Genomic DNA, 12,167 nt, shown 5'->3' with positions numbered 1-12,167 from the left:
GTGCACACAAATTGGGTCCATTGGGGGAACTGATTGTGAATCAGCCGTGGATTATTATTATTATTATTATTTATTTTTTTTATTTTTTTTTTTAAAGAAGAAAGTTAGCCTAGAAACATAGACTGTATAATATATACAGTCTATGCCTAGAAGTCTAGACGCACCCTAGCGGCAGTAAATGTAATTTGATCTTGATGTGGGTCTGGCTCATCTCTATATGTCTAGGGTCTGGCTTGTCAGGCTAGAAGAAAGTAGGAATTTACGAGAAGCACACGAAGGCAGCAGAGCTATTAGTTGTTTTACATTCTAAAATGACGGACCCGACAACGTCGCCAGAGGACCACTGGAAAGTAAGTGACTGATGTTAGTTAACCTCAACTATTTTGTAAATCGACTCTTACGTCTTCCGTGTGACAGCAGTGATAAGTGACAAACATTGTTATGTCTATAAGTTAAAGTTTTGCTAACGTTGTGGAGGAGCTGGGCTTTGTTAGCTCGCCAGCTAACGTTAGCTATGTGACGTTTGCAACTAGCTATAGTTAGCTAGCTAAGTAAACAAAACGTCCTTAAGGGCAACACATGTTCCTCGTTTTGGCTTAAAATTGATTTGCACCCACCTAAAATTACATTTCTTTTTTTGCATTTCTTACAAACATCAATGTGGAAGTGAAGTGCAGATTTGTTGTAGTATAGTCTGCCAGAATGGTGCAGTAAATTTACCATTAGTAAGCTTGTATATCTATATAGGCTGTCCATCGGGCAGGCTAGCTATTGGGTCTATTGTAAACTTATTTAGGGCAGCACGACTTTTGCCCTTTTTATCCCAGCATATCAGCCTCTATTTTCCTCTTTTTTTTCTATCTTCTGTTGTCTGATGATGGCTTGGCAGACAGACGGTGCTTTCAGCGACAGTGGCTTTGACCCTAGTGAGTATTCAGTCAGATCACATCCTGTTGTTTGTCATATCATTTCATATTTAGGCTATGTGATGGTGACCTTGTGTTTGTGGTTTTTGAGATTAGCATGCCAATCTGTTTCTGGCCTTGCAGTGAAAAACCGTTGATGTCTGCTGTCTTGTTGTGTAGGTTTCTTTGCTGAAACTGTCAGAAAGGGTTCAGTTGTGTCCAGGGCCAACAGCATCGGCTCGACAAGTGCCTCTTCAGTACCAAATACAGGTATTATGTTTTGTAACACAGGGGAACTGACATGGCTGACAGTTTTAAGAGAGAATTTGTGCATTTAGATTGTGATGTGAATGTTTGCTTCGCTGACTGAATGTTTGCTTCGCTGACTGTGCTTCACTTCGAATGACTTTCCTGTAATGCATAATATATGAAGTCTAAATATTTTAAAATTGCATTTCAAAGAATAAAATGCCTTATTTGTATATCACCTATTATTCAAAGTAAAAGCTCATTAGTAAATGGAGACATGGCCTGCTTTTTTTCACTTTTGCTTCCTGCTTATAAAAATAAAAAAACAGTCATCCTACTCATTACGACAACGATTACAAGGCATGTAGGTACTCTTTTAACGATATAGAATGACAGTAATTCTAATAGAGGGGAGTATATACGATGTATTTATGTGTTTAATAAAATGCAGTGCATGCAGAACTGTGTTCAATCTTCATAGCTTTCAGATTCTGTCAGCAGGTTTTTATGAGTTGCCTCCATTGAATAATGTCTAGTGTAGGCGAGTTTAAAGTGCATTACTGTCATCGATTGAACTAGATTAATGAATCAGCTTGTGGTGGTCCAGTGTTGGCTACATCTCTGTGATGGAAGAAAATAGACTGAAGCTCCAGGATATGCATTTTAAATAGATCTATAAATTCATCTTCCAGTCTCAGAAAAAAAAATCGTTTTATGGCTTTAGGCCAACTGAAATTAGCTTAATCCTCATCATTATGTTTCCAAAACGTTGTATTTAACAACAAAATTGTTCACTGTGCATTTGTCAGTATGCCATAGGGGTGGGAAAAAGAATCGATTCTTGGATGCATCACGATTCTCTCTAGAACGATTCGACGATTTAAAAAAATAAATAAATAAAAAGTGTTGATTTTTATTTAAAAGTTACTGTCTCCAGACAAGTACAAATCAGAAAACAGAGTGTCTGAAAGAGGATGGGATAATGGACAACAACTTAGAGTTTAGGCAAGAGTACAGAAAAAAAAACACACAAAATGGCCAAAAGGAGAAAAAAAATTAAATTTTGTATATATACACGTGATCTAATAAGACATACATAAAATAATTAGGCATAACACATATAGGCTGTTCATCTACTTTATCACATTACATCTGACAGCTTCATGTTCTAAGAAGCCAGTTACCCACCTTTAAACATGACTGAGCCTCTGACATGGAAGATTACTGGGACAGAAGGTGACTTTCACAAGCATGTTTAAGGCTTAAGCATGGAATGACTACAAAATAAACACCTCAGTAGACAAAACATTTCATTAAAACTTGCGTGTGACAAATACCGTATATGTCAAAATCTAAGCTTTGTCTAGCTGCTTTGTCTAGGAAGTGATTAGCAAACTCTGAGTAGCAAACTCAGATTTATATGTATATATTTAAAAATCATGCATGGAAATGTACATAAAAAAATTGTTGCATCGATAATAGGTTTAGAATCGAATCGTTGGCCTCTGAATCGGAATCGAATCGTGAGGTGCCAATCGATTCCCACCCCTAGTATGCCAAGTGGTATTCCATGTCACTGTCAGGTCAGGGGCATGTTTCTTAATCTAAGTGTTAATATATTCTTGAATAGATGATGAAGACAGTGACTACAGACATGAGACGTCATATAAGGACTCGTATAAAGATCGACGGAGACAAGCGCACACGCAGGCTGAGCAGAAGCGTAGGGATGCTATCAAGGTAAGGCTACAATAGACTGTAAATGATGTGTGTCTTTGTGACTTACTGCAGATACATCACAAACACCTTTGAAAAGATTTAGAGTTGTATGTTTTCATAACTTCATTTGTTCAGTACTTATACATTTTTTGTTGTTGTAACGTAAGAAAGGCTACGAAGACCTCCAGTCCATAGTACCAACCTGCCAGCAGCAGTCTGAATTTGCAGTGGGAGCACAGAAGATCAGCAAGGCTACTGTGCTACAGAAAAGTAAGCTGTGATGTTATTAGGTGAACACTTAAGGTCACCCTTGTGAATGATGTTTGTAATAGTATTTAATACATCATTTGACATCTCACTATCTCTATTAGGGCAAGATAGTAAATAGCAGTGTCAATAAAGGTCAGAGTTTTCTGTCCAACTTTCAGCAGTGGCATTATTATCTAGTATAGATACACACATGCTCACATTACACAAAGCAAGCAACACATTTTTTTTTTATCGTCATCGCAATATCAACTGGCGCAATATACATTGCGACATATCGCAATAGACTATAGAATAGAATAGCAATAGAATATGTTAGTTGAAATAAAGTAGAAAACTGCACAATAAAATGTAACAGTCATTCTTTTTTTGTGGTGCCTTTTATATTCAATATAATGTTAAATTTGTTCAATAAAAGAATGTTGGAAATGACTTCCTTGTATTTGTTTTAAAAAATGATTGGTTGTATTTTAGCAGAATACTGAAAGCAGCAGAACTGAGTTCACTTTAATATCTGTTTATTTATCGTGAGTAATATCGTTATCGCGACATTCAACTTTATCGCATATTTTCCTCATCTCGTGCAGCCCTACAACAAATACAATAATTGAAAAGAACAAAGGGCATACATGTATATAAACTAGCATGTTCCAATCACTTGAGTTTAATAGAAAGATGGAGACGAAAATATCACGCAACAGAGATATCTGCTCTTGCTCATATTTCCTTATTAGGGGATAAAGAGGAAGTAGCAGCATTTATTATTTGTGAAGGGACAACATTTCTGGGAAAATTGATTAAATCTGTGTGGAGTGCAGAAATCACTAACGGATGCATTTCTGTATTTGTTTGCAGCAATCGACTACATCCATTTTCTTCATAAAGAAAAGAAGAAGCAAGAGGAGGAAGTTTCTGTACTAAGGAAAGAAGTGATGGCGCTGAAAATCATGAAAACGTGAGCTAATAGTTCACATACTTTCTGTTTTTTGGCAAATTAAGACCTCCCTACTTGTTCTGCATCCAGACAGATGAAAAGATGGATTTAAAAAAAAGAAAAATGCTGATCTTGTACAAAGAGAGAAAACTCTTGAGTTAGAAATGCTTTGATTGCAGCGCTGAAACAACACATTGTAAAGGTACGATTGGATCTAAAATTAAAAAGTGAAACAAAATATCCTCAAATAAAAGCTTAAAATGCAGCGTTTACATTTTTAATGTGACACTTGCTGTGGCGGCAAACCAGTTAATCTAGCTCAAGTTAGTCATTTCTTTATAAATTAGTTGTGGCCATGAATTAAATTGCATATTTTGTGATGCCTGTGAACAGTGATTGTCTTTCTTAATAGGAACTATGAGCACATAGTGAAGGCCCACCAGAACCACCCACAGCAGGGAGAGGATCAGGTGTCTGACCAGGTCAAGTTCAACATCTTTCAGAGCATCATGGACTCCCTGTTCCAGTCTTTTAGCACTTCTGTTTCAGTGAGCAGCTTTCAAGAACTCTCCGCCTGCGTTTTCAGCTGGATTGAGGAGCACTGCAAGCCACATGTAAGGAATATATGTGTGTTTGTTTTTAGAGTATTGCACACACACATGACATTGCCAGTTCTTTCTTGTTGTTGGTTACATAGAGTAGTAACAATACACACACAGTGTAATTATCACTGTTTGAGACCAACATGGTCACGATACTCATCTTCCTATTTCTTGTTTCTCTCCTTTTTAAATAAGAAAAAATATTCCTAAAAAATAAAAAAGCATTTATTCTTACATATATATATATATATATATATATATATATATTACACAGTGTTGGGAGTAACGCGTTAACAAAAGTAACGTAATTACAGTAATGTATTCCTTTTTGCTGTAACGCAGTAATATAACGCATTACTAATTAAATTTCGGTAATATTATACTCGTTACAATCTCAGTAACGCGAGTTACAACGCATTTTAACGCAACATTTAGTGGTGCATTGTTTTTTTTAAGAATTCACCAACACCGCGACACATTTCTTCACAGGAAAAAAAAAAAGCCGTATTGTTTTCCTGTCGCTGTATTCGATGGTTGAGATGACTGCAGAGACAAATACATTTGCGAGATGGACATTATTTTCAGGAGTTATTACGCTGCGTTGAAGTGAGCTGTCCTGTTTCTGTTCCCGTGGTCAGAGCCAGAACCAGAGACGGTACGGACAGCATGTATGTCCCAACAGGTGACGGTACGTCAGCGGCTGACAGATATAAACATGTCGGGAATTAATGTTGAGGCTTGCTACACGTAAATATCATTGCATTTTTATCAGCCGTGGAGAGTAACTATGCCTGTAGTGGAATGGCTTCGAATGACGACCAAAAGCGCTTGTCTTTTACTGTGACCATTTACTGTTCAATATGTTGCAGTTTTACAAACAAGAAAGTGAACAACTTGAGCTTGTCGGACATGTTGCATCTCAGTAAGCTAGCAAGAGTAGGCTACACAACAGACAACTTCCGTGTAGCTTACTTCAAAATAAAAGCACTTCCTGTGACGGTTCGCAGTAAAACTAAATTACTGTTAAATAAGGTTGTGTAGGCTACCTTTTCACAAATCAGCTGTAAATCAAGTACTGTAAATAATGTTAATAGTGAGTTTTAATCACACTATAATTGAACATTTCCTTTAGAGTGTTTTAACCTAAACAACATGAATTTCTTATTGAAGTGCTATAAACAAACATTTTACAACAATGCCGTACTTTTAATTGAGTATTTTCATTTTCTCCTACTTGCCTATTATACGTTTTACTTATCTATTTTGTATAGCTTTAGTTACTTTGCATATTTATATTAATTATACAAAATATGAATAATCTATGATGTATTAAAGTGGATAAAGAGGAGACTTTATTGATCCGGTGGTGAAATTCACAAGCTAGCTGCCAAATCAAACTTCCCCTGTTATTTTGGTGAAAGTAACTCAAAAGTAATGCAAAAGTAGTGTAACGCATTACAATTCAGAGACAGTAATATTGTAATATAACTAATTACTCTCAAATGACAGTAACTAGTAATCTATAATGTATTACATTTTGGAAGTAACTTGCCCAACACTGTGTGTGTGTGTGTATATATATATATATATTTAAATAGGTAGAAAAGAAGGAAATAAATACAAATAAAAATGTATATGCACATGTACACACACCCACACGTGCCCATATAATAACAGAACAAAGATCTAGCAAAGATAAAGCTTCTTTAAATGCTTTATTAAATATGTGGAGGAGGCTTGGTTTTAATTCGGTCCTAAAAGTCTTGTACCACTCAGATGAGAATCCTTCCGGTCCCGGTGACTTGACTCTTCTGTTGTTATATGTGCTAAACATTTCTCATTTTGAACTAATAGAGTTGTTAGGTTGAGAGAGTTTAAAACGTGTCTAATATTTTGTCCCTCCTCCAAATGTGGTTGAGTATATAGTTGCTTGTAATATTTTTGGAAAGCTGTCTGTATTTCCAGTCTTTTGTGTTCTAGGGTCTTTGTAGTTGAGTTTCTGATTTTATAAAAAGTGTTATCAGCTTTTTGTTTTTGAAGTTTTCTCGCTAACAATTTAGCAAATTTTGGACCAGCTTCATAATATATCTTTTTTCTATAGATATGTGTGTTATTTATTTTTTTTTTTACCTCTTGTCTTGTTGTACCTGATTTCCTTTTAATTGTACTGCAAAATTTGTGTTTGGGTCCTTTTTTGTGTTTTGTTTCAAGCTCTGTAAGGAATATCTTTAACGCTTTGTTGACAGCAGATCAGACACAGTGAGTGGTCGGTGTTGCTTTGTTAATGTCGAGATAATAACAGTTTGTGTGCTTCTTCTGTTCTTTCTTAGACGCTGAGGGAGTTTGTCGTAGGAGTGCTCCGGCAGCTCAATGGTCAGCTTTATTGATTGAGTGAAACCTCTGGACTTAATTCCCCAGAAAATTGACTTTGTGCTTGCTCTGGCCTCTCAGGGTGGAGAAAAAAAACTTCAATCAGCCTCAGGCCACACACTACACTCACTTCAACTCATCAGTGACTCCCTGGCTGCAATTGGATTACCTCAACCTCACACTATGGGCAGGGATGAGAAGTTGCATTGGATTGAGCAGTCAGGGATCACTTTCTGATTCTAAGTGTACATACATACAGATAGCTGAGTATATTCCAGCCTCTGCTGAATGTTCGTAGTTCTTACTATTGTTCTGCTAAGAAATGCAGGGGACACACAAAATATAAGTTTGCAAATGAATGCATCAGTTAGACAAGACAGTGTAGTGTGCATTTAGTTGGAGTCACAGTCTGAAGTAACTAGAGTTGCCCTTAAATAAATCAAAACCAAGACTGCTCTTACAGATTGAGTTGATTGATTGTGTTGCTTATACAATCTATCAACTCAATCTGTAAGAGCAGTCTTGGTCAAAAAATAGAAACTGAGAGAAGGGTGATGAAAACTGTAAAAACTCATGAGCCCACACCCTCCCCTCTGTTACATCAAGCATATGTTGGGAGCCTAATGTTTATCTAAATGGCTCCTATCAGCTTCAGGGCACAAACATCTGGAGTCAGCCATAACACTCTTGAACCATACTGTAGCAGACAACGTTAAATACTATACTACTGCAGGGTAACTCATTTCTCCTAACTGTGCAATCAGGAACACGCTCTATGGTGCGTCAGCATTTTAGTACTGAGGTTTAAAAACAAACTCTTCGACCTTTTTATTGTGACAAAATTTGAGTTTTTTTCCCCCCCATTAACAGAACTGTGACAAGCCGACAAAGATGCTGTAATCTCATGGGTGACAGGTGTGCAATGTAGACATCAAGATTTTTAATCTCATATATATATATATATATATATATATATATATATATATATATATATATATATATATATATATATATATATATATATATGCACATTGTGAAGTTATTTAGGAGATGTTAAATACAAAATGTTGATTTTGATTAACCTTTCAGATTGCAGTTTACTCTACAATAAGTACTTAAATTGATGTAAATGTCATCTTTAAATTTCAGTTCTTTTTAAAACCAACACGACCACATGCTTTACTTTGGTTGTCAGTGGCTTTTATTATCAGTAACAGTTTACTCAACATGAATGAATATTCAACACCACTAAGTGGAAAATGTTCAGACTCTTCAGGGCTGATGCTTTGTAAAAACCATCACTGTAGCGAGATTTATAGTGACTAATGAAGTGAAAAAGATTTAATTTTAAGCTAATTTCCTTGATGGCTTTGTTTCCACCATAAGTAAAATCTGTCATACAAATGACTAATCTATTTAATACAGAATTGCTTTACTGTTGTTGCTTTAATCACAGGGAAGTGTTACTTTTTTATCCTGTCTTGTTGCTTTAAGTATTGTCTTTGATAGTTCTAATTAAAAAACAAAAAACAAAAAAAAAAACACCTATATCACCAATATTGAATGTTTGTCCGGTTTAATTTTCCCCAATTAAAATGGAAATAAAAGTGCAGCAGAAAAGGACAAATCATATGGCTGGGCACTGGTCCCCATCTCTGCAGCAGTAAAATATCTTTATTTTAAGATAGTTAAAAAAAAAAAAAAGAGTTTGATTTTTTTTGTTGGAGAAATTCTTTTAGCACAACAGTTATTGTCATGAACATTTAATAACTTGGAAGCAATACCGAGTTAAACAGTACAAAGGATGATTAACAAAAGGAGAGGGGAAAACATGACAACCCTCCATAATACCTGAAGGTCATGAATAACCCTTCATGCTTTATACATTGTGGTTCTTTTATGTAGTTTTCAAAAAACATGGCAGCAATATGGACTTAACCATATGAACAAAGACCATACAGCTCTCAAAGCAATGACCAATTCATTTGACATTTTCATCACAGGCTCAGGATTGGTTTTACGGCTTTAAAAAGGTAAAAAAATAAACCAACGTTGCCTACGAGGTATCAAGCATCCGTCAATGCTGTGTAATGATGTGACGTAGTGTTAGTGTCTTGAAAATGACAGCTATTTTTGTATAAATATACTTTCAATTACAGTGGAAGTTTTTTTCCATTGAACTTTTATTAAATGTGTACTATTTGTTCAAGAGAGACTATAAATAAAGAATGTGCTGTGGCTCAGACTGCTCTGATGTATAATCTATATTCTTAGCTAAGCACTGCACAGGCTTGCATTGATGACGTGGTTGAACAAGTGTTTTCTTGTTCTTTCAAGTACTTGGAACAACCACCTTGCAGTCCTCATCAGTCTCCACTCCAACTTCATCCTGTGAGGGAAACAGCACATATATTATTCATTAGTACTGTGAACAAAAAACATTGGCACACAAGCAAAACCCATACTGTAGGTGGCATAAAGTTAAGTTTTGGAAAGTAGATTTTATGAGCTTGTTCCACTCACCAGGAACTGCTTTTTGCTCTTAGGATAGCCTTCCAGGATTGCATTCATCATGTCAGAAGCCTGAGAGAATCAAAGCACAACAAAGTTTGAGAATTTACTGGTAACAGCTTGTAATTTTACGATAACGATGTCTTTTTGTCTACAAATCTACAAAACTCCTTTCCTTTCTTCCTTCTGTTTGTAATACTAGCACTGATAGGAGGAACAAAATATAGCTTTTTTATTTAATAAATAATTTAAATATGGCAGTACAGGGGCTACAGTTGCAACATACACAAGTTATTTTGTGGCCCTCATTTAAATGTACTTTACTTAAAATAAACACGTTTGACTATTTTCATTATTTCGCGATTTAGTTTAAAAACGTAAAAACCCCGCAAATTGTCATGTTTGAGATGCTGAAACCAAAACATGTTTGCTTACAAATGTACAATCAATGGATTATCAAAATAGTTGCTGATTAATTTTCTGTCAGTCAACTAATCATTGCAGCTCTATATACATTACCAATCTTTTCCTCTTTTTCCACTCTTTCACGTAAGCATTCTGCTCTTTGTAAACCTGTGTAAATCAAAATATGAGCATTGAACCACCATACTGTACATCAACAGACAAAAACAACAACAGTAGTATCTTCAGTACTTTTCCTAAGATGTTTTGCTGTAATGAGAAAGCATAAATGCATTCCTAACCTTCTCTTTCTCTTCTGGTGTGACGTGATTCGTGGCCGACTTTATCTTCTCCACACGCGCTCTGTACCCTGAACACTCTGCTTTCAGCGCTTTGATCTCTGACATCACTTCCTCTGTTGTCAAAGAGCTGCTGAGCTCCTTCAGCTCTGTTAGCGGAGATTTCACACAAATGTACACAACAGCCCCTTTTCAGAATGCAGTACAACAAAAACACGGTCCCTTAAGCATCGAGAAGTCATGTAAATCATTTACACTGGCCTAAAACTGCACAATGCACATATCTTGGTACTGTGTAGGCTCTGTGAAAACACTGGAGGCACCAACTTTAACAAGTTTACTACACCTGAATCTAGCTGTCTGCAGCTCTGGTTGAGGGAATGCATCTCTGCACTGAGCTGTGAGATCTGAGAGTCCATCGCCTTCAGGTCTGCATCATTCACATCTTTGAACTGAGACTGTAGGGAAGGTTAGCAGCAGCATATTATTCTAAACAGCAGTGTTGGCATACATTACTTTCAGTGCCTACTTTCCACAACAATACTGTATTTCAGATGAACAGACTAACCTGATCAGCAAAATAAATCTTTTGCTTGCCATATGCTTTCTCCTTTATCTTGCCCTCTAGAGCCAACAGCTCCATGGCTTTGACCACTGCCTGGTGAATCACAAATATGCAATCAATCAATAATAACACACACACACACACACACACACATCTTATTGGAAAGCACTAATCTCACGGTTTTGCCCAATCCATGTTGCTTTTGTAAATTGCAAAAGACATCCTGAGAACTGTAGGGTCGGTTCTTCTCATTCAGATAGGCAAGGATGAGTGTCGTGCCTGTGGATGACAGCAGAATGTCTGAATGTGATCATATGGGCTGACACAAACATTCCCAAATGGTGCTTAAAGTTAATATTACTTGATACTCAAACATAGCTAGAAATACAAAACTAGAGTTGTGTGGTCTTCGAAAGTTCCTTGACGCACTTTGATGGTACTCTAGCACTTAGCTACTACTGTATTATGTTTAACGTTATATGTTTTATATCATCTTTGTTTGTGTTAAGTCATAGTGAGCCTACGACACTGGTAAACAATGAAGATATAACTTATTTTATGTAACTTAATAATAAAAGATCCCACATAAGGTGCTTTAAAAAATTTTTTTGTAAAAGTGAGCGTATTTGGAGTAAGCTCACCGAATGTTTGAGAGCTAATGTTAGCGTAACTTGTGTTTAGGCTATGTAGCTAACGTTAGCTGATGGCTACATCTTTATTATCGGTGGAATTAAACGAGCGTCGTTCGCTCGATACGAGTGTCAGTTACGACAGCTAGCTTGCTACAGCCAAAAACATCCTGACATGAAGCTAACTCTTACCGTTATCCTTTTTACTCATTTCTAACTTCTCCGCTTTCACTTTAGCTAGCTTCCAAAACCGAGTTTCGCGCTAAATATGCGTCACGGAAAAGATCGTTTATGCTTTAAGATGCATCACACTAGTAGAAATATCTCCTGCTCTGCGAGGGTGCAGTAGAGAACCCTCGCACATGAGCTCTTCTCCGTTGATTTTATTTAAAAAAAAAAAAAAAAAAACCTGTTACTTCTACATATCAAGAGCGCTCTAAAGTTAATTTATTTGCCCAAAAACTATTACTTTGTTAATAACTTTGGCTGTGAGTGACGTACTTTAGATTTGAACTTTTTCATAAAGTTTGCAATATCCAGAAAAAGAGCTGAGTGAGAGTTCTGCCATTTTGGCTCATCTCAGACAGTAAATGCAAGGGTCCTGGGCCTAAAGCATTTTAATAAATAGTACAGTTTTAATGTGGGCTAATGTGTTGGAAACAAAATAAAAACAAATATCAAACGTATGGCAATAGAAAAAACACATTTGGTAATA

At 36.2% G+C, this 12,167-nt stretch overlaps 2 protein-coding genes across 2 annotated transcripts; one reads left to right on the top strand and one right to left on the bottom strand.

Moving 5' to 3' along the window:
- Positions 1–249: 249 nt before the first annotated feature.
- Positions 250–7,506, top strand: mlx (MAX dimerization protein MLX). Its single transcript, XM_031312873.2, has 8 exons — positions 250–350; positions 890–926; positions 1,086–1,175; positions 2,785–2,894; positions 3,041–3,143; positions 3,996–4,095; positions 4,487–4,688; positions 7,007–7,506. The coding sequence occupies exons 1-8, from the start codon at positions 312–314 to the stop codon at positions 7,061–7,063; spliced, it is 738 nt and encodes a 245-aa protein (XP_031168733.1). The 5' UTR covers positions 250–311; the 3' UTR covers positions 7,064–7,506.
- A 704-nt stretch (positions 7,507–8,210) lies between these two features.
- LOC116059644 (PSMC3 interacting protein) lies at positions 8,211–11,914 on the bottom strand. Its single transcript, XM_031312874.2, has 8 exons — positions 11,645–11,914; positions 11,002–11,102; positions 10,827–10,916; positions 10,605–10,716; positions 10,262–10,407; positions 10,077–10,130; positions 9,570–9,629; positions 8,211–9,435 (listed from the first exon to the last, which is right to left on the bottom strand). Exons 1-8 carry the CDS (start codon positions 11,661–11,663, stop codon positions 9,379–9,381), a joined length of 639 nt encoding a protein of 212 aa, XP_031168734.1. The 5' UTR covers positions 11,664–11,914; the 3' UTR covers positions 8,211–9,378.
- Between the last annotated feature and the right edge of the window lie 253 nt (positions 11,915–12,167).

This window comes from Sander lucioperca, chromosome 21, assembly GCF_008315115.2.
Source record: "Sander lucioperca isolate FBNREF2018 chromosome 21, SLUC_FBN_1.2, whole genome shotgun sequence".
Classification (NCBI taxonomy): domain Eukaryota; kingdom Metazoa; phylum Chordata; class Actinopteri; order Perciformes; family Percidae; genus Sander; species Sander lucioperca.
Note: the sequence above shows the minus strand (reverse complement) of the source record. Positions and strands in the feature narration are given on the sequence as shown.